The following is a 23,189-nucleotide window of genomic DNA, read 5'->3' on the forward strand; positions in this document are numbered from 1 at the left end:
TGTGTCAGCCCTGTGACCCCTTACAGGATAAGTGGTTATTGAAAATGAATAAATGATCAGAAGTTGAATCCATCCCATCAAACACAAAATGTAACATCACATCGGACACTTTAATCTGTATATTTGTGCTCATTTTCCTGTTTGTAAAGTCTCGCATATCTGTCCAAAATAATCTTGAATCATCACAGAGATTGTATAATTTATATTTAGCTAAAATCTTTTTTGACAGATACCTCTTCTACTCTATATTGATACTATATTTGTTTAAAATAGAAGATTTTTTTCTGGCATACTATATAATATGGTAGTGTGGGAACTGCACGCACAGATAGATATTTGACATGCCTCCCTTTTATTGCACCTCCTCCTCCTCCATCATGAATATCGAACAGTCCCTAAAGGAGTTACTCCTCCATCAGTGTGTGTAGAGAACATGATGAGTACAGCACATGAGCCAGTGTAACGGACAGTGGTGTGGATTTATCAGCCAATCAGATTCCTCCTGGAGGGCGGAACGAACTTGTTGATAATTCTATCTCGTGTCCGCTCCCAGTGCGCAGGCGCAGCCCGGGTGACGAAGATGGTGCTCATCAAGGAATAGTGAGTCTGAAGTGCTTTTTAAAAAACGTCTTTTGCTTCATTTAGAGGCTCGTTTTCATCCATGTTAGAGCTCGTTACTGAGGAGGGAACATGTGTGTGTCGTCTGGTGCGGTGTGTCGCTGCATCTGACCGGGCTGTAGCCCGTTAGCAGGCGGCTTTGAGCGGGGTGGATCAGGACGTGGATAACGGGACACACCGGTCTTTTTTAGGCGTTGCTAGTGCAAGCTAACGTTAGCCGCTGAGTGGTAGCAGCACAGGGGATAATTAGCTTCTTATTGAAAATGAGTTACATAAAAAGGCTGCGCTGCTTGCTCACAGATAATTTACACATTAATTTAATTAGCATGACTTCTGTGGGTGGATATATATTGAACATGAAGCGGTTAGCTGCGTGTTATAGGTGTAAAGTGCCGTAATGTTAAGCTTTGGTCCCGTGAGTGACAGATTAAGGTTCCGTCCTCCGTCGGATTTACATTAATGCTAGCTGAGGCTAAGTTAGCATTAGCAGCCGGCTAGCTGCTAGCATGACAATTAGCACACACTGAGTGCATTTGTAAAGCATTTAACACTAGCTAACTGCTACGTTAATGCAGGAGACATTATCATAGCATTGAGAAATAGTTTGGCAGTATTTTTGCTCCAATATTAGCTAACTCCACACTGCAGTTGTACCCATCAAGCTAGCTTGAGGTTATAACTACTTTGCTGTTACTTTGTTGGCGCTAGCATGACAGTTAGCCCTTTAACTGGGCGGCTAATACCAACATAAGCTGCACGTTTGACACGATTATTCACCAGGTTTCAACCTATAAATATGCTGTATTTAAACTGTGATGTGGTCTTTAATATTCCCATTTTCCTCAGCAAAGCTAGCTAGCTGTAACTGTGTGGCTAACCTGTATCCGCTCCAGATCACGGTACCTGTTGTAGCCATGGGATGTTAAGCTAGCCTTGGTTAACCCACTTCCCTGTGTTGTGATCAGCTGAAGCATTGAATTAAATCATAGCAGGAAAATCTGCACCACATTTCTGCTTTATTACACGCTTTTCAGACCACAGATTGATGCAGCAATATTTCGGTTTTAATCTAATTTGAGGTATCATCATTTGCATGGTTTCTGTTCTGCTTTATAACACACATTAGGTGCAGATGTGGAAGAAATACTTAGATATTGTTATTTAAGATAGAGCGTTAATACCACAGTATCACCACAAGAAAGCCCCCAGATGAGCTCATTAGACAGAATGGTCGATTTCAGCATCATAAATGTTTTATTATTGGATATTATTAGTGATGCATTCATGTGGTAAAGGTGGGGCTAGTTTTGAATGATTTGTATGCTGCTGGGTGGCTGCATCTTTAATACTATATTGGCAACACACTCTGTGAAGACCAGCAAAGAAGGTGTTACAGATATATTTGTTGAGGATATTTTTTGTATTAAAGATATGAGCCTGTTCAGTGTCTAGTAATTACATGTATGAGATACATGTAGTGGAGTAAAAAGACAGTATTGCTCTCTGAAATGTGGAGTAGAGGAAGTGTCATAAAATGGAAACACTCAATTAAAGTACAAGTATCTCAAAATTGTACAAAAGTACTTGAGTAAATGTGCTTAGTTACTTTCCACCTCTGCTCCCCTTTTGTTTCTCTTGTGCAGTAGTGCTAAACTCAAAAACAATCTGCACCACATTACATGCTTTATTTCATGCATCTCAGACAACAGATTGATGCAGTTTGGTCTGCGGTATCATCATTTGCATGCAATTTATTCTGTTTAACAAGACATACTACATGTAGTGGTGGTAGAAGTTCTCAAATCTTTTACTTAAGAAAAGATACCACAGTGTAGAAGCACTTTGTCACAAGTAAAAGTCCAAGTACCAAAAGTAAAAGTATTCATTATGATGAGTGGCCCATTTCAGAATCATAAATACTCTACTAGTGGATTAAATAAGTGATGCATTAATGTGTTCATCACTTTAATGTTGCATCTTGTAAACCTGCAGCTCATATTAATTACTTTTTATGGGGTGCCCAGTAGCTCACCTGTGGAGGAGGTGCCCCGTGTACAAAGGTGATGTCCTTGCTGCAGCGACCGTGGGTTTGATTCAGATTATCAGCCCTCTCTCTCCCACTTTCACGCTTAATTTGTCCAGTCTAATAAAAGCATTTTATCGCCTTCGTGCCATAAAAGAATAATCTCTATAATAGTTTTTATTCTGATGTGTAGCTTTATCTAGATATCTATTCCATTTGTTGATTTGCATTATTTTGAATCTGTAACATAGTAATTGAGTTTATCAGATAAATCTATTGAAGTAGAGGACAATATTTCTCTCTGTAATGTGGAGTAGAAGAATAAAGTATCATAAAATGGAAATACTCAATTAGTACCTCCAAAAGTACACCACAGCTGCTCCCCTTCTGTTCTCTTGTGCAGAAGTGCTAAATTAAGTCACTGCAGGAAAAATCTGCAGCACGTTTTATGCTGTATTACATGCTTCTCAGACAACAGATTGATGCAGCAAAGTTTTGGTCTCAGTTTAATATGAGGTATTATCATTTGCATGCTATTTACTCCACATTATAAACCATACCACATGTAGTGGAGGAAGAAGAAGTCAGATGTTTTTACTTAACATTAAGTATCAATAAAACAGTGTAGGAATACTGTTAAAAGTAGTAAGTGGTGCATTTGTGTGCACATCACTTTATGTTGCAGCTGGTAAAGCTGGAGCTCATTGTGATGACTGCATATACTGATGCATAGCTTTGATGTTGATATTTTGTATTAATCTGAATCTGTAAAACTTTTAATTCAAATTATTAGATGAATATTGAGGAGTAGAAATTTAAAGTATCATAAAATAAATGGAAATACTCAAAGTTCAAGTTCCTCAAAATCATACTTGAGTAAATGTGCTCAGTTACTGTCCTCCCCGCTCCCCTGTGTTCACTGGTGCAGTCGTGCCCGATTAAAGAGGAACACCACCTAAATTAAGAATACCAGTATGTTCTTTCCATGGCCTTGTAAAGTTTAATCAGTATTTGTGAACATGAGCGACTCTCTGTCAAAACCAGAAACCAGAGAAGTGAGTCTCAAACTGTGATGTCATAGGGTGTAAAGTCTGGAGCTGCTTTGTAGACAATGAGTGGGGACCTGATTTTGTGGACCCACAGTGTGTTTGTTGTCTTCTTTTTTTCCCAAATAAGCTTTATCACACTGTGGTGTTCTCAGTCCTGTAACAGAAAATGTCCCAGTATACTCAGAACGTTCTCTCAGTCTCATCTAGACATCTTTCCCGATTCACTGTCTGTGGAGCAGCTCCTGACTTTATACCCTGTGACATCACACATTTCACATTTGAGTTTCAGCACTTTAGTTTTGGATTTGAGAGAGTTGATTATGTTCACTTTGATTTTTTGGACTGTCCTTGATCATAACAATAACATGTATGAATTTAAAAATGGCCGTCGTTCCCCTTTAAATCACAGCAGGAAGAAATCCGCGTAGCATGACCTGCTCTTCAAACTACAGATAGATGTTAAGTTTTGGTTAGTTTAATCTGAGCTACAGATACAGAAAAACTTTATTTTCCCCGAAAGGCAATTCAGTTCCTACAGTCCACCGACAACACATAAAACATTCACACAACATGATTTACAGTAGGTGTCAGAGGGAGCATGACATGAAGGAACCCTAACAACTACTGCTTAAAAAGAAGCGCTTCAATATATTTCATCAATGAGTTCCAAGAATCAGAGATAAATAAATAAATAAAAATAGAGCCAAACAGGCCTATTGCACATAGCAGATACTGCAGTCACAGTGACCCTGCATTCAGCAGCTTGACAGTAGAAGGAATGAATGACTTTGAATATCTGTTAGTCTTCCTCAGAGGCTGCAGATAACGTCGCCCTGATGGCACTAGGGTGAATTCTCCACCCAAGGCATGATCTTGATCTATTATGTTTTTTGCCTTTTGGAGGACACGTTCCTCCCAGAGAGAGTTCAAGTCTGATCATTTTGTGCCAACAATTTTGGAGCAGACTTTTACAATGTTGTTTAGGTTGTTCCTGTCTTTCACTGTCAAAAGTAAGGAGACTCTCAATATAAGACAGATACACAGTACACAGAATAGGTTTTGAAACACCGAAAGAGGAGATCCTCCGCAGTAAATGAATCCTCTGATGGGCCCGTTTAACAACTAAGTGTGTGTTTATATCAAACTTAAGTTGCGAGTCAAATACAGTGCCCAGATATTTGTATGAGTTGACAATCTCAACGTCCTCACTGTGAATATAGCTGGCTGTGGTGTTGGCTTTATTTTTTCTAAAATCAATGACCAGTTCCTTGGTTTTTACAACATTTACATCAAGGAAACTGTCTTCACACCACTTAACAAAATCAGAAAGTGCATGTCCATGGTCTGATGCTGCTCCCTGGAGAAGTGTCAGCAGAGCGGTGACATCCGAGAATTTAACGAGGAAACTGTCCTCTTTAAAGGATCTGCAGCTATCTGTGTATAAGATGAAAAGCAACGGTGAAAGGACGCAACCCTGCGGGGAACCTGTGTTGGAAACCAGAGTTTTTGATACGATACCAATAACAAAAACCTGTTGTGTCCTGTCTGTTAAAAAATTTAAAAACAGGTTTAAAAGCTGGTTGGGCAAGTTAAAACAAGAAACAAGCCTCTCAATTAAAATATGGGGCTGCATCTTATGAAAAGCAGAGCAGAAGTCAGCTAATAAAAGTCTAACATGGGAGTTGGATTTCTCCAGGTGTTTGTAGACTTTATCCCAGATAAAAAAGCTATTGTCATTTGCATTTATTCTGCTTTGTAAGACGTACGTGTCCAAAAAATACGTCTTTTTATAGCTGCAACAGGCATGGAGTGTTTCTAGAGCTGAGATATCTTTGCATATTAATAACTATAATAACACGTACAGCACTTTAAGTAACAAAGTACACCCAGATAGACGACGTAAACTAATAAATAAAATGAATATGATCGTGGTCAGTAATCAGTTAAAAACTATTCATTTGTAGCTCAGATGATGCAGAATGATTTCCCCACAATCTTGCAAACAAATCTTGCTCACAATATAATCAATAAGCAAAGAGATGTTCCTGTCAGATCATGTCTTTACATGTTCCAGATGTCATAACAGTTCAGAATATTGTGACTCATTAACAACGATCAGTTCATATCCTTTGTTTAAAAGGAAGTTAAAGATACAATTGTGATCTGAAACAAGACCTGGGCGTAGACTGTGTGAGAGTGTGTAGGCCTGTATGTTAAGGAGAGGAATTAATTTGCTTTTTCATGGCGTCCATATAAACATCTGGAAGAGAACTGTGTCATAGCACCGTGGTTATCTGTGTGGTGGCGTTATTAGTGATGCCTCGGTAGGATGTTGTCGTCCATATCTACAGCTTATATTTATCCTGTGCAGTGTCTTAAACGCAGTGTTTATCAGTTCAGTTCAGCACCAAATCGACTGGGATTACTCGTGCTCTCCTGGGCTGAAAGGATCTTGCAAACATTTTACAATAAAGTGCATTTTAAGAAGGATCAATTGCAGTTTGCAGGTAGCACCCTGCTAACCTACTAACCTGTCCTGTAAGATTCACCACTTACATAATAATGTCAGAGTGAGTCGTTATCACAGCTGTAAAACTCAACTTTGGTCACAGATAAACATCAGGCTGTACATGCAGGTGCTTTAGGTCTGCAAGTTATGGTACATTTATAGTTTAAATTAACTGATTTCTCCACTGTTTTTTGATGATTTAATTTATGTTTGCAACTAAGAGTTATTTTTATCACCAGATAATTTGCCAATTATTTTTTCTGTTTGATTATTTGCTGTATAAAATTCCTGTTACGATTCTCTGATGCCAAGGAGGACTTAATGAACGTGCTTGTTTTTTGTCCCTCCACGCCGACGATAGCCGTGAGTGGAGGCATTGTTTCGGGTTGTACGTTCGTCCCATTCTTGTGAACGTGATATCTCATGAACGTCTTCAAGAACTTTCTTCAAATTTGGCACAAATGTTCACTTTCATGCTCATGCACTCAAAGATTAAATGATTAGATTTTGGTGGTCAAAGGTCAACGTTACTCTTGTCTTGTCTGTCTCGTTGTGAACACGATATCTTAAGAATGTCTTAAAAGAATTTCTTCAAATTTGGCACACATGTCCACCCAGACTCGAGGATGACCTGATTAGATTTTAGTGGTGTCTCAAGAACAGCTTGAGGGAATTTCTTGGAATTTGGCACAAACATCTACTTGGATTCAATCAAGAACTGATTAGATTTTGGTGGTTGTAGGTCAAGGCCAGTGTCACCTTATTGTTCTCATTCTTATGAATGCAGTATCTCAAGAATAGGTTAAGAGAATTTATTAAAATTTGGCACAAACATCTACTTGGATTCAGTCATGAACTGAATAGATTTTGGTGATCAGAGGTCAAAGGTCACTGTCACCTTGCATCCATCTCATTCTTGTGAAGGCAGTATCTCAAGAACAGCTTGAGGGAATTTCTTCAAATTTGGCACAAACGTCCCTTTGGACCGAAGAATAAATTGATTCAAATTTGGTGGTCAAAGGTCAAGGTCACTGTGACCTCGTAAAACATGTTTTTGGCCATAATTCAAGAATTCTTGTGTGAATTATGACCAAATCTTCCACAAACATCTAATAGGCTTTAATGTAGAGGTGAGACTCACCAGATGATCTACGATAAGATATTATCACAATATTTAGGTCACAATACAATATTATTGCAATTGTAAATATGTTGCCATATGCTGAGTTTTGTGATAAGATATATTGTGATTGATTATCTTTTTCATCTGTTAATTATGTCCACAAAGATAAAGTTTTCAGTCTGCAGCAAAATGTATCTGTTGGACTGAAATCAACCTGTACCTGTGCTGCAGGTGTGTGTGGCTCCTTCAGTGGACTTAGACTTGATCTTACATAACTACAGGTCACCTGAAGTGCAAGACCAGTTGACCTGTGGTGCTCTGGTCAGCCTTTGTCGAATACTTTTGCCCTTTATAATCCACCAAAGCTATTTCCAGTGCTCTCTGTCTCTGCTGCAGCTGCTCTGTGTCCATAAGTGACTGTTAGCGAGTGTAAACACTGTTAATTTGGCTATGTAATGAATGCATGAGGCTGAATACTAAGGATGCAAATTGCTGGGATTTCTTTGTGTCACTGGCCACGCTGGTATACGTGTTTTCCCAGCACAACACAATGGCTTTCTTACCAGGGAATAATCAATACCTGACTAATCATTAACACACCTGTAGGCTGAGGAGAGCTGTATGCTTTATGGTGTCATCATACGCAGATAACAGATTTTTTTGTCTCAAATTTGTGTTTGTCACGGTCGCATTTGATCTCATGTAGAAGCAAAACACAAATTGTTTTCCATTAATAATTGGTCCCCTTCTTTAGCCGGTAGAATGATGCTACAGCACCTCTAATGAAAACCGCAGTGAATATTATTGGGAAAATGATGGAGGCGAGTGAACCACTGGTGGTTTCACTGATGAGCTCCTCATCTGGTGCTGAAATCTAATCTATTCAGGGAAATTAACAGGTGTGTAGACTTCAGCTCTCAGCTCGTCATGGCACTGGATTTAAACCCCTCTGGTGTAACGTGCTCAATGTGCCTGATTCATCTACGACACGATCTCCTGCAGGGGATGCTTTTGTACATTTTGCCAGAGCCAACATGTTAATTTCTCTCTGGTACAAAAGCCACACACACCAGTACGCGCCAGAACCACACACACACACACAGACACACACACTGCTCTCTGCCTTTGTTTTTCCAGTTGTGCTGCTACATTGTTCCTCCAGTTACACGACTGTCAGAGCCAGAACCTTGATGTGTCTTTGAAAATTTAATTAATCGTGACAGGTTATATTTATGCTTGATGAAGAAGTCTTTGTGGAGCACACACATTATGTCCCTGGAAAGTCTCTGCTGTAGAGAAATAGCTGCACAAATGAAGCCAGTAGTGTGATATTTTTTTTTTTTTTTAGTTTAAAAATCTAACCAATTTGCATCGCGACAGCCAATCAGTGTTGAGATCCTGCAGGGACCTATGATACCAGCAGAACTCCATTTATCAATTCAGCGATTTTGCATGCTTGTGTGGAACAGAAGGGGAGACATTTGGTAATAAATATTTAAACTTCTGATAAATCTTTATCAATATCAGGCTTAAAATAACTTCAGATTAGGCCCAGCCCGCTTTTGATTTAAACTCCACCCACTTCTGGCACAGACTCCACCCACTACGAGTACAGATACAGATAATTTAGGCAAGGCAAGGCAATTTTATTTCTATAGCACCATTCATACACAAGGCAATTCAATGTGCTTTACAAGAGAAATACATTAAAAACAATAGATCATTAAAAACAAGAGCTAAAAGCAAGACAATAAATAGTTAAAAACAGTGCAGAAAATGCATTTAAAAAGCAAACATAAAACAACAGCAGACAAATATAAAAACAGTAGCTACAGATTATCCTAACAATAAGTTACATATCTAGTTCACTGGTAAGCTGCAGTAAATAGTAATGTTTTAAGTCCTGATTTAAATGAGTTGACAGTTTCAGCCGACCTCAGATATTCTGGAAGTTTGTTCCACAGGCGGGGAGCATAGAAACTAAAGGCTGCTTCACCTTGTTTGGTTTTGATCCTGGGAACACTGAGTAAACCTGTTCCAGATGATCTGAGGGGTCTGGATGCTTCATAACGTACAAGTATATCAGAGATGTATTTAGGCCCGAGACCATTTAGTGCTTTATAGACAAGTAACAAGATTTTAAAGTCTATCCTTTGACACACAGGAAGCCAGTGCAGCGATTTAAGCACTGGTGTAATGTGCTCCACTCTCTTGGTGTTGGTGAGGACTCTGGCAGCAGCGTTCTGGACGAGCTGCAGTTGTCTGATTGATTTTTTACTCAGGCCTGTGAAGACACCGTTACAATTGTCCAGCCTGCTGAAAATGAAAGCATGAACAAGTTTTTCTGTATCTTGTTCAGACAAGACTTGCTATGTTTTTAAGGTGGTAGTAGGCTGATTTAGTAATTGTCTTTAGCTTGTTGAACAGTTACAGATAATGTTGTACTCGCTCATCCCTGGTGTTTTACATCTCGCAGCAGTGGTTGGTCCACTAGAGAGCATAGGCAGAGCTAACGCCACAGTCTTCAACTCACGTGTGTGTGTGAAGTGGTGTATTTTTTTTAGTTTTGTTGCAACTGACGTCACACAGGTAACAGTGTTAGCTAGACTTGCACCGATTTATCGGCAGTGCTCGGAATTAGGCTGGCTTTCACATGATCGGCTATGACCTGCGACCGGCCGGTCAGTCTAAAATATGCCAATTTAAAACGGCGGTCAAATTAGAAATCGGTATCGGACCTAAAAATTGCAGTCGGTGCAAATCTAGTGTTAGCGTCGCTGTGAAGTGAGATCCAAGAAAACCCCGCAGTTAACGCCATAGGTGCTGCCAAAGATAACAAGACAGAGATCTTTAAGATTTGAACATCAGTTTTCAGTCGTTGCATCTAAAATCACATGATTAGCTACTCTGTTAGCATGCAGGTTGCAGTAGCATTAGCCATAATAGCTAGGAAAAAAAATACTTTGTAAGATGGCTCGCCTGTTACTTACAGTTCACGGGGGATTTGTCGGGCTGGTTGTAGATTTGTGATACAGCAGTTTTCTTTGGCGTATCTGGGATTGAATTTTTTCGGGGGTCATCTTTCTCAATTTTGAAACTGTTCCAAACACTTGAGTTTTAGACATCTTAGCGCATCTGTACATTTAAGTCACAAAAAGTGTAAATGTCCTTGTCTGAGAATGACTAATAATTAATGTTGATGCAAAATGAATTCAGTTGGATTGTTTCTTATTTTGTGAGCTATTTTTGAGGGATAATGGTGTAGGAAAAACGAAGCATTCGAATACTGATTTGGACATCTATTACATTTGGGTCAGCCCTAGGAACTTTAAGGATGTTTTCTATTTCTAGTATTAATCATCTTCAGATTATTTAATATTTTGTCAGATACTTGATAAATCATTTAGTTGTGAAATACAGTAAAATGCTTGTGATAATTTCCTGAAGCTCACAGCGTCTTCAGATTTTTTGTTTTGTTTGACAAACTGGACGGTTTCAGTTACAAGGACATTAAACACAGAAAACCCTGACAGTTAAGAAGAAGAAATCAATGAATTTCTGGCTTTTTTGACAGAAATAAATAACCCAAACCCCGTAATTAGAACTATCAATTACATACCCAAATATTTTCTATTAATCGCAAGTTCTGTAATGAGTAGTTTTGTCTTGCAGTACCTGTTACCCTTTGGATCATTTAAAGCAGTGGTGCAGTGCAGAGTATACTCGGGTGTTCGGGGTATACCCATCAGCCAAGAGGGAATTTAATTGGAATATAAAAGAGTATACCCACTTCCTGCTTGGTACCCTACCCATCTACTAAGGACTGGGCAATATATTTATATTAAAAGGATATGCTGACATAGGACGAGTAGATATCTTCTTAGATTTTGGATATCATAATATTGTAAGTGTTGTCCTTTCCCTAGTTATAAAGGCTGCATTACAGTGAACTGATTTCATTTTTTAAAGTACCAGACTGTTGTAGCTGTTCTATTATTTGCCTTTACCCAATTTATCAAAAATCTAATTGCATGAATATTTTGTGAAAGCATCAAAAGTCAACCCTAAATTATCGCTGCAATATTTATGTCGAGGTATTTGGTGTTGTTCCATATCACTCAGCCTTAATTTGTGTAATATATTCTCTGTCTCAGTTAATTCTCTTAGCAATACATACAGTGTGTAATTGCTTTAATGTGTTTACATTTTCAACCCTCTGGTTGAGGGACTTTCTGCCCTGAGTTTAGCCTGTCAGCTTATTTTTAGCCTCCAGCGAGCTTCATCCATCAGTTTATGTTTAGGTTAAGGGTGGGGTGCTGAGTCTGCCAATCTTTGCACAGGAATTGTATGAATTGTGAGCGAAGGAGGAGGAGGAGGAGGAGGTAGTAGTGCCAGGGAGGGCAGGAAACCATCGGGAAGAAAGTCCCTTTTTACTGTGTGTCCATTCAGTGAATTGTCTCATTCCATAATCAAGCTGTGATATCTAAATCTAGGCTGTGTGTGATCAACACCTGGTTATGCTCCGTGACTGTTTGTAGCTGTGAGTTATTTACTTCAGGAAGAGGTACATGTCTTTTCTTTGCTTCATTATGAACTGGACAGTATAAACTACAGTGGCACCACCCAAAATGAAATGAAGCGTGCCAACTGGATTGGGTTTAGGTCACTAAAATATAGATGTGAAAGTGTGTGTGTGATCATGAGAATGATGTGATGAGCGAGTGTGTACACATTTATGTGCTGCGTTGTTTAACATACAATGACAGCAGAAGGATCAATCTATGCTCTTGGGGTGTGTGGATTTGGGGGTGATACTGTATGTTAATTGTACATGTGTGTGGCCGTGTCGCCTGTGTTCTCCCAAATGTCCGAGACAGATGTCGCCTGAGGGACACAATGAAGGCTAATCTAATCTAATCTGAAAATGATGCGAGGTAAAGCAGGAAAACTGTTTTTATATTGAATGTTTTCAAGTGTTGGATAGTTGTAAATGCTTATTATCCTGATAACAGTGTTTTTTATTTAATCAATGTGGATTAGCGATGCACAATATTTGATTTTTTTCGCCAACATCATAAAACAACTCATGCCAATAATTGATACCGATATCAATATATCCTTTTTTTTCCCCCACCTAATTATAGTGATCGTCAAATCTCTTCTGTCATGGAATTAACATTATATCATACATGTATACTCTTATCATGACGGCCCACCAGCAGGTGGAGACATGAAATACAATGCCTTTCAGTGCATGCAATATTTATATTTATATATTTTTTTAAAGCCAATGATGTGCTGATATTATCGTGCAGCCCTAATATAGATACTGTCATGGTTTTAGGAACTCCTTGTGCATCAATTCACATTTCATTTTCTTGTGTATCTCTGCAGTATGGTAATATGGTCACTCCTGCTGTCTAACTGACCCTCTGGTCTTCAGCTACAAGGATACTGTGTGATCATGCTGCAGCTACGACCATGTGCCGTCTCCAAATGACATACTTTTGGGGACTAAAGCAGAGTTTTAACATTCAGACTGCGAGGCAGATTTTCCTCTTTTAGCTCAGAGCCAGTTCATTTTTTTCCCAAAGATGGTCAGAGTAAAGTTTATCCACAGCGTCGAGCCTTTGTCCGGTCACTCTGTGCCAGTCATACTTCCACAGATTGTGATGTTGGTGTTCCTGTGCCCAGGCACTGATACAAGAAGAGGGTGTTTTAAAATCTTTAACATTTGATCATCTTTTCCAGCACTTTACTCGTGTATTTACGCACAAATGTGTTAAACTTGTTTGTTTCTCTCTCTCTCTCTCTCTCCATTTCCTGCCCCACCTCGCCCTTGTTTCCTCTCCCTCAGTCGTGTAGTGTTGCCAGTCTCTGTGGAAGAGGTGAGTAATCATTACCTCCGTGCCCTCAAAGATACATCACAAGTTGTTTAGAGCAAACACACTTTGAGTCCAGTGTTCCTCAGACAACACACTGTATATTACAGCAGCAGCATGTTGGAATAGTTTGTGTTTATTTCCTCCTGAACGCTCATCTCAGGCTTTCATCTGGGGCACATGCCAGGACAACATGGCCTTTGTTAGAACGCCCTGGTGTTGGTGTGTGTGTCAGGCTGGTGCTGCTGTGTGTGTCAGGCTGGTGTTGGTGTTTACACAGAGAGCTGGATGGGAGCTGGAGCTCAGCCTTTAAAACTCCAGTCTCTCTTGTCGTCTTCCTTTTTAATGGGAATCACTTTTTGTGCTGGTTTTCTGTGCAGTTGTGCTCAGAAATAGCCTGTTTGCTTCAGTGAGCCCAGACCTCAGTGTGATGCCCAGTGACATCATACTTTGGCCCAGTTTCACAGCCAGCTATTAGAGAAAAAAAACATTGTGGTGGGCAGTTAGAGCTTTTAGATTTTATGAGAAATAACAGTTTTGTTGTTGTTAGTTTGTGGGTTTTCTGTAGATTGTATGGAGGATGAAAAATGAGGCCCAGTGTGCAGAATTCACAGGCAGCTATTGGCAGAAATGATATATAACACCCATAAGTATCTTTTCTTAAGTGTATAATCACCTGAAAATAAGACTAGTTGAGTTTTCTTTACCTCAGAATGAGCTGTTTATATCTACATACAAAGTGGGTCCTCTTTCACAGAGTCGGCCATGTTGTTTCTACAGTAGCCCAGAGCAGTCAAACCAAATACTGGCTCGAAGTGGGGAGAAGTTTCAGCTCTACAACCTCACTGCTCACTGCCACTTAATTCTACATACAATAAATACATAAACAATTGTGTACATAAATTAATAAATAAATATGATAATAAATAAATAAATAAATAAATATTGACATAAAAGAATAAACAGATAAATGTTAAAATTAATAAATAATTTAATAAATGCATCAATAAATGAATGAAAGTAGATGAATAAACATAACATGAATATTTTAAAATCTTTTTCCACATTTTTGTACAACTACATCTATTTATTTCTGTATTTCGGTCAGCATATATTTCTGCATTTATGTATTTATTTTTTTGTTTTTTTATTTATTTGTTTATGCATTTTGTTTTTGTATTTATTTCAGCATTTATTTCTGTATTTATATTTTATTTCTATGTTTATTTAGACATTTATTTCTGTATTTATTTTAGCATATATTTCTGCATTTATTCATTTATTTATTTATTCCTATATTTATTCGGATAGTTATTTCTATATTTATTTAGACATTTATTTCTGTATTTATTTTAGCATATATTTCTGCATTTATTTATTTATTCCTATATTTATTTAGACATTTATTTTTGTATTTATTTTAGCATTTATCATTGCAATTATTTATTTATTCCTACATTTATTCAACTATTTATTCCTATATTTATTTAAGCATTTATTTCAGCATTCAATTATGTATTTATTTATTTGTTCCTACATTTATTTATTTATGTATTCAGTATTTATTTATTTATTCCTATTTTATTTATATATCTATTTCCTTATTTATTATTCCTGTATTATTTTCTCTTTTTATTTATGTATTTTTGTATTTATTTGTTGATTTATCTTAAGTCATTTTTGGTCCTCCATAAGAAAGCATCAGCACATTCCTTATCAGGGGTTTAAAGTTTATTATGAAAACCATTTAGGATGTCATTCTTATAGACTGTAGAGGATGATGGATGTAGTTCCTGTAAGGTCAGCTGCAGGGAAATTAAAGGATATTTTAAAGCCTTAATTTGAGTTTACAGCTCACTGCCATCTTAATGGATCCAGAAATACTTCATCAAGGGACAATTAAACAGCAAAACACCACAATTTGGAGGCTCATGATCACACACTCTTACATAGCTGTTTTAAATACAGTATATACTCTGTGAGACATGTTTAAAAATAGAAGTCTGGGCTTTCTGAGTAGCCTTAAATACAGTGGAGGAATCTCCTGTGCAGCAGCTAGTAGGTGTTCGTGCTGCATCCTTGAAGCACCTGCCTCGGCTTCAGGGACCTGCTCAGTCTTTGCCTGTTCCAGCAAATAATGACAGGATTTGTCCCCGTAGTTTGAGGCTGTGTATTCACTCTGTGTCGTCTTCTCTCTTCCAATGTCTCACAGTATCAAGTAGGGCAGCTGTTCTCTGTGGCTGAGGCCAGCAAGAATGAGACAGGAGGAGGTGAAGGCATCGAGGTGCTGAAGAATGAACCTTACGAGAAGGACGGCGAGAAGGGACAATACACACATAAAATATACCATCTAAAGAGGCAAGTCTTTGAAATGCATCAGACCGTCAAGGGTGGACAACACGAGCTGGATACTGTCAGGCAGAATTTGTGAGGTGTAAAGAAACATACGCCAGATAGTGGAGGCAATTCAAAGCTCAGTGATGGGGATGAAGAGACAGGAGAGCATCTGCTGTCTCAAACCACAGAATTGAGGCAGCACCTTTGTGTCAGCCACAAACTGGCACCCACAATTATTTTTATAAATAACCAGCGTCACAAAGCAGGCATTTATGGCATTGTTAGCACCTTTCTGCCAACGCCCCGGACACGTAACCTAAGTAGGTAAGGCACATAAAACCTGGAGCGCTGGCAACAGAAACATGATCTGAATTTTTTTTTCCTCCATCTGGACGTGTTTGTTTGGATCTCAGGCAACAGACAGCGCCTGCTGCCAGCTGTTAAATCTGACGGTAGAGCTGTTTTGGCAGCGATCTGAGGGGAGACATCAGGTGATGAAGACTACTCTGTATGCAAAAATAAGAAGCCATTTTTTACCTTTCAGTATATTCCTGCATGATGCTCTCCATATTTCAAAGTGATGACTAATTCAGGAGTAGCTTTATGAAGTCAGACGCCATTCAGGGCCTCACTAACCTTGAGGTTGCGTTCATTATTACAGGACACTAAGGCACTTGTTGCAAAGTAGATTCCCTCCTCTTACCTCAGATAATTTGAGGCCCTCCTCTTTAATCGGAGGTTTAATACAAAGCAGTACAAAGACAACTGGAGCTTGTCTGAAGTCATCTGAGTCCTTGTCAGGTGTTTCCTCTTTTGTCCACCCTTTCTTTGTATTGTGTGGCTGGTTCTTTGATACAGCAGGAAGAGGTTGTTCTGAGTTGTTTTGGCAAGAGATCAACAAAAAGGAGACGTCATTACAAGCAGAATCATAGGTTTGGTAAAAGCTTTTGATGAGCGCTGCCCTCTAATAGTTACCAATGTTAGTCGACCACAAAGGTCATTAGTCGGCAAGATTTTATTGGTTGCTTAGTCGCAGAAAAAGAACAAGACATGAAACTATCTTGTCAGAATAAATCCAAACCTATATGACTGGAGCATGTGTGACTTTACTTTGAAAGGACAGACACAGGAAGTGTCCTCGTCAGGTTAATCTCCAGGGCTGGTACCTGCGGTTATTCCACAGGCTAGTTAATAACATGTCGGGCAGGAAATCCAAAGTGTGGGATCATTTTGAGAAGGTGAAGGATGAACCCAAGGTGATATGTAAACTCATCTTCATTGGTCGACTACAAACATGACGTATCATGTGAAACATGGAAGTAGCTACATGCCCATTAGCCCACAGCGTCATTAACAGGCGGCTCGGTTTGTATTTCTCTGTAATGTAGCACAGTGTTAACAATGTTACTGATACTATTCTTTCTCACACCTTCAACTCAAACCACCAAAATATATCATTTAATCATTACATTCATATCAGGAACATGCAGGAGACTAGTCCACTGATGGACCCTGATGAGGACTGATGGTCCACTAGGAAAGTTTTTTGTCCGGGGCAGCCCTAGTTTTGATTTAGCTCTGAAGGTGTAATTTTTATCTTTAACTAGCCACCACAAAACGGCACATGCCTGACCTCTGGGTGTTTTATTTATAAAGGACCGTATGTTTGATCTTCTGACTTCTTCTTTTCTCCCACTGCAGTAAAGTCCCAGGTTATGTGAAGATGATTGCACCAGAGGGAGCATTAGTTTTTCACGAAAAGGCTTGGAACGCCTACCCGTACTGTCGCACAAGTAAGTTCATGCTGAAGAGTTCACTACAAATCTTGCATGATATGATGAAATGAAAAGGTCGTAGCTGCATGTGATCTTGGCTTCATTTAAATAGATATTTTATCAATGTAACACATGTATGCACTTTTCTAAATGTTGTTTTTTGGTTTGTCAAAGATGATAAATGTCATCCTGACTTTTATGCTAACGCTTTTTCTCTCTTCTTCCCCCTTCTCCTGCAGTTGTGACGGTGAGTTGTCAAATTTCTTACGTGTTTTCTAAGACCTGGTCACACCACTCAGTGAAACAGCAAAATGTACCTGTATGTCTTTGAGTGTTTGGAGCTTGATGATGTAGTAACTACTCGCAAGGATAGCTGGCGAGCTGATGACAAACACGACATCCAGCCAGCTCTTTTCTCTGTGCTGGACGGTGTACAGCCTTTGGCATTTTGCTTTCTCAGGATTGAACATCATTTCATTCAATAAAGAGTTCTTAAAAATCCCTCCATAACTCAACTGGACCATCTAACTGGCCTACTGTCCTTGTCCCAGTATACAAGCACGGGAAGGGAATCCATTTATTGAGCCAAGTATGTGCGACTCCTCTACGATAGGTGGAGATATGCCCCCTTTCAGCTTGTTAGTATTGGACCTTTTTCCTGTTGACCTATTACGTCACAGACCAAACAATGGACAAACAAGTTAGCTACGGTTAGCTAGCAGCTAACTGCTACCATGGTGGACAACTTTACAGCTCTGTACATTTGGTCCGTCCAAAAAGTCACGGCTCTGGATGTAGATTTCTCCATGTTGTTACCGGCTTCTTCTTCTTCTCTTACACATTTAATGCTATTGGACTTCCGGGTCAAAGCCCGGGGCGGAAACTGTGGAACATGCTCAGAGCGCCTCGGCCAGTCACGTGATCTGGGTGTGTTAGTCCGACTTTGAGAAATTCGGTTTAGTATGATTTCAGTCGGACTAACATGGATTTAAAAAGTCCAGTTTTAGTCGGACTCTAAAGTCATGTAAACGTACTGATTGTCTCCCCAATCTGTAGATATTTTCGGGTGCTGTTCTTCTTTTTGAGTTAGCTGCCAACTGCTATAAGTTGCTTTTTAAATCTCCCGGCAGTGGGTTGCACACATAACATGTCCCCAAAGCGTCGCACTTGTCTCCCTCCTGTGGCCCATTCCTTTTACACAGCTGGGACTCAGCTCTGTTATGACCTCTGCTGCCGGCTTAAAGGCAAAACAACTCTATCCCTTCATTCCATGATTGTATGTTCTCTACAGAACAGTGAGGCGGAATAACGGCGCAACATTCCCATCTTGAACAGGCTGTGTAAAAGGGGCTTCTGTTTACTCAAAGGTCGGGTCTGTCAACACAGCTTGCTTTTTGTCAAGGGTGCATATTTACATTTCAGAGTTCAGTTAATTTAAATTTGATGCCTGTGAGTGGAAATAACTGATCATAGAAACAAATTGAATTGCACTTAAATTTTGCTGTGTTAGATACTGGTGAGACTGGGCCTTTACTTTTAATTACTCTCAATAATACACAGATACAACTGTGTGAGATCACTATGTGTCTTTTGATAGTATTTTTTCACAGCCTAGTATTGTTAAACGTTACCTGCAAGCCGACTGCTGCCGCGAGGATCTTAAAATAGATGAGAGCTGAGCAGTGCAGCATCACTTCTGTTGTTTCAGTAGAAACGTCTGATTGGTTAATTGGATTTAGCTGCAGGGTTTACGTACACATCTCTTCCATTCATGGTGTTCTCTGTGCCGTTTGTGTCAGCTGAGATCAGCTGCACTTTATTCAGCTCTGCAGTGTTTTCACCTTTTTAAGACTTTAAAAACTAAAGGCCAAATGTTAATTGTTATTGTGTGTTTTCTCCTGCCTTTCAGAATGAGTACATGAAGGACGACTTTATGATAAAGATCGAGACGTGGCACAAACCTGACATGGGAACAATAGAAAATGTAAGTGAGCAGAGGACGCAGTGTGGAGGCGTGTTGGTGTCAAAGAGGAACAAAAAAAGAACGGTCAAAATTGAAGTAGCAGAGGCCGAGATATTCTCACACTTAGACTCCAGTATTAACACTGCATCCTGCATTTCCCATGATGCAGTGTGAGAGTGCTTTTCATCAGACCCTCCCTGTTTGATGCAAACTACACGTCCCCAGTTTATAATGCAGGTTTAATGCTATCAATTTGACGTCTCCAAGACCAAGCAGAGATATTTATTATTATGGAAGCCCAAAGGCGACTTTATTAAAACGATCATGTTAATGTGAAAATAAAAACGTAATTCCAAAATAGCATTTTAATTTCATTTTAAATCATTGCACAAATTAAAGATAAAAGTATATTTTAATGTTGCATTTTCATTCTCAAATTTAAATTAACATTTGAATAGATTCCACCGTACAGGAATTTAAGTCTTTGAAAATGAAACGTCAAATGTCAAATCGTCATTTTCAAATAGTTAACAAGTTGCATCTTCAATTTAATTTTCCAATATGTGTTTATTTGAGTAAAAAAAAATAAAATGAAGATGAAAAGTAATCCAATTTGCAGTTTTATTTTCCCATTGGAAAAAGTTAAATCAAAATTGCATTTTAATTTTGTTTGTGAGTTAAAAATCTTTGCACACACGTTAGATAGATTTTATGTTGTATTTTGTATTGTCCACTGTACAACAATTTAAGACTGAAAATGAAACTTTTTTTTTACTTAAATATTGCTTGCATAAATGGAAAATAAGGTTACATTATTTTTATTTCATTTTACTGTTCACATTTTTTTTAACTTTCCTTTTTATTTTCGAAATGCAGTTTTAACATATCCTGTGTCAATGCGGATCAGTTAACACACTGAGAGGGAGAGCGATAAAGAAAAATGACAAAAATAAATAAGTAGATAAATAAAAACAAATGCATAAATAAAAATAAATTTAAAAAAAACCTATACCCACATATAAAAAAGTAAGGTTCTAATTCTGTCCATTTCCAAGGGATGGCTGTGAAAATGGGGCTACAACAAATAATAGATAGATAAATAGAGTAGATAAAATGCTTGCAGCAGTTTGGCTTCACACATTGCACGTTACACTGCAATATCTGGACATAGAAGAGAACACAGTGGAGAAAAAAGAAAGCATAATAAATAAAAAGTTAAGGATGTTCCTTTAAGTAATTATCTTAACAAATCAAATTTTAAATAAATTTTGTGCACCGGACAGTGGGGTACAACTTTGACAGTTAAATGTCAAACAATGTCATTATTTTCATTTTAATAAATCATGTATGTGAAAAAGGAAATGCAGATTGGATTATTGCATTTTTGTTTTATAAACATTCACATGTGGAAATTAAAATGCTGTTGTTGAATTAAATGTTCATTTTCAAGTTAACATTATCATTTTAATATAATCTCCATAGGCCTCCATATATTGTTCTCACAGACTTAATAAAAAAGCCCCAGTGTGAAACAGGTGGAGTACCCCTTTAATTAGAAACAAAAAAACATCTTAATATGTTGATGCATGTTCAAGAGACAAAGATCCAAGATCCAGTTCATCTGTGAGGTTTTTAATTTGAATCTCATTTGATTTACACTCAGGAGAGATTTGAATAAAGTGTCTCTGTGTTACCTGTCTGCTGAGCTGAGGTTTACCTGCTCCTGTTTGCGCGCGCGCGTGTGTGTGTGTGTGTGTGTGTGTGTGTGTGTGTGTGTGTGTGTGTGTGTGTGTGTGTGTGTGTGTGTGTCTGTCAGGTCCACGACCTGGACGAGCAGACATGGAGGACTGTGGAGGTGTCTCCCATAGATATTTCAAACAAAGAAGAAGTGGCCCCTGGGGTGAGTTGCTCCTTTCTGAACATGAATGACCAGACACCACAGCCTGATGAAAACATATTTACAGCAGGATGTCTCCACCCTGAGGAGGAGCGTGGTCAGACAGGTTGACTTCAAGTGTCAAAGAAACCATGCAGCCATTTTATTGATTCTTTGCCATCGTCCATAAAGCCTCTCTGAAGTCTATGAAATATTTTACTCACAGTAAAACGCTTAAAGTTGGCCTGGAAGTTTATGTGAAGATGAGGACTGGCGGTTGTTTGTTCACTCACTTTTTACATAAGATTACAAAGTTAACAAACATTGGTCAGCATCCCTTCTCTGATGGTTTCCTACGTGTATTTACCTTCATACATCTTCGTACAGCTTTTTGTTAGTCACACAATCACAAACTGTGAATCATGGAGCTGTAAAACATTCATGTAATCAACACCAGCTCTGAGCAAATGTTTACGATGGGTCGTGTTCCTGTGTTTAACAATGGTCAGAAGAAAAATTGTTTTTAATTATGCACATCAGAGAATAATTCACTAGTTTTGTGAAATAATTTTCATTCTGAGTGGCATTAAAAAGCCTTAAATCTCACGTGCCTAAAGCTGGAGGAACTCTGTGCTGCGTTGGGTCCGTCGATATGACGGACATGAGCCTGGAAAGTCCTTGAAAAGTCTGTAGATTTGATGTCAGGAACCTTGATTGAGGGTCTGGCATCATGCTTGCACATTTACTGATCCACACTCCATTTCAGTTGGTGGCATTGACTGCAAACTGCCATACGAATCAAGTAGAAGCAGAAGAAGTGTGCACAGTGGGGCGTCCATTTACTCACATGGAAGAGCAGGCAGCCTGTGTACAAAGGCTTTGTCCTTGCTGCAGTGGCTGCAGGTTCGAGTCCAACCTACGACCCTGTGCTGCATGTCATCTCCCCTCTCTCTCCCCTCTTCACACTAAAATAACTATCTTGTTAATTATAGTTTTTAAAAAGCCCTAAAAAGTATCTTTAAAAAAAAGAAGAAGAAGAAGCATGCACAGTAGGAAAGAAAATGGCGACCTCATGACAGCAAGAAGAGCTCCTGTGTTTGCTGTTTTTGCTGAACAACAAAAAAAATGTTCGACTTTCTCACAAGAGTGGGAGCAGGAACGGCCGATGTGGACTAAAATTCATATTTCTGTATTTTCAGGCTGACTGGCGATACTCAATACATATATATTTTGGTCTTTTCTGCGAAATGGGCTTCGTGTTCAGTTACAAGTCAAAGCTACATTTGAGACGTCATACACAGTTTTATAAAGACAGACTGGGATCAAAATAAAATGCAAAGACAGGGATTTTTTCCCCAAATATCAGGGCTGTATGTTAACTTTGTGCACACAGCTCTGGAGCTACAGAGGTTTAAGGGTTTGCAGCTCACCACACTAAACTATAACATGACTATAAAAGGATCAGGTAGGCTTGAGACATTAAAAATCTTTGTGGGCGGAGTTAAAAAGTTGTTTTCTGTCTGTCTGCCTTTTAAATGAATCTAGAGCTGGAAAATGATTTAAATATTTGAATCTTATTTCTGCACAGAGCATCAACAGAGAGGCTGAGGGAGGGACGGAGACAGAGACACTTTGTCCTCGTTATACTTGTCTTGTGTATGAAACATCTGTGTTGCTGCGTTTTTTAAACACATCTGTCACCTGCATCCAGGCGCTGTCTCACTAGCCATGTTTCCATCAGCCTGTTTAGATGCACATCTAGAAGTATCGCATCGGAAAGTTATGATGGGAACACCAAAATTCAAATTAAAATCCCCTGATTCGCACAAACTAAAATTCGCTCGCTTTAGCCTGGTTTTGGTTGATTCGCAAAAACGGGGGATGGAAACAGTTATGTTCAAATTAAGTCTGACGTAGCGCACCTCTCTCCATGGTGATATCCACATTCCGGGTCGGGAAGGCGGTAATGCATTTACAAGCTGGTTGCCAACCGCCAGAAAACGCAGAAGAAGAAGAATGCGAGACTTGTTTTGT

At 38.8% G+C, this 23,189-nt stretch overlaps 1 protein-coding gene across 1 annotated transcript in view; it reads left to right on the forward strand.

Annotated features, from left to right (window-relative positions):
• Positions 1 to 552: 552 nt before the first annotated feature.
• pitpnb (phosphatidylinositol transfer protein, beta) overlaps positions 553 to 23,189 on the forward strand; it is a 36,863-nt gene continuing 14,226 nt past the window's right edge. The window contains exons 1-7 of the mRNA XM_049604504.1: positions 553 to 600; positions 13,180 to 13,210; positions 15,417 to 15,562; positions 17,243 to 17,334; positions 17,556 to 17,563; positions 19,226 to 19,300; positions 21,096 to 21,179. Coding sequence (XP_049460461.1) covers positions 581 to 600; positions 13,180 to 13,210; positions 15,417 to 15,562; positions 17,243 to 17,334; positions 17,556 to 17,563; positions 19,226 to 19,300; positions 21,096 to 21,179 — 456 coding nt within the window. The 5' untranslated portion in view covers positions 553 to 580. The remainder of the gene's footprint in view (positions 601 to 13,179; positions 13,211 to 15,416; positions 15,563 to 17,242; positions 17,335 to 17,555; positions 17,564 to 19,225; positions 19,301 to 21,095; positions 21,180 to 23,189) is intronic.

The sequence above is a fragment of the Epinephelus fuscoguttatus genome, linkage group LG18, assembly GCF_011397635.1.
Source record: "Epinephelus fuscoguttatus linkage group LG18, E.fuscoguttatus.final_Chr_v1".
NCBI classification, from domain to species: domain Eukaryota; kingdom Metazoa; phylum Chordata; class Actinopteri; order Perciformes; family Serranidae; genus Epinephelus; species Epinephelus fuscoguttatus.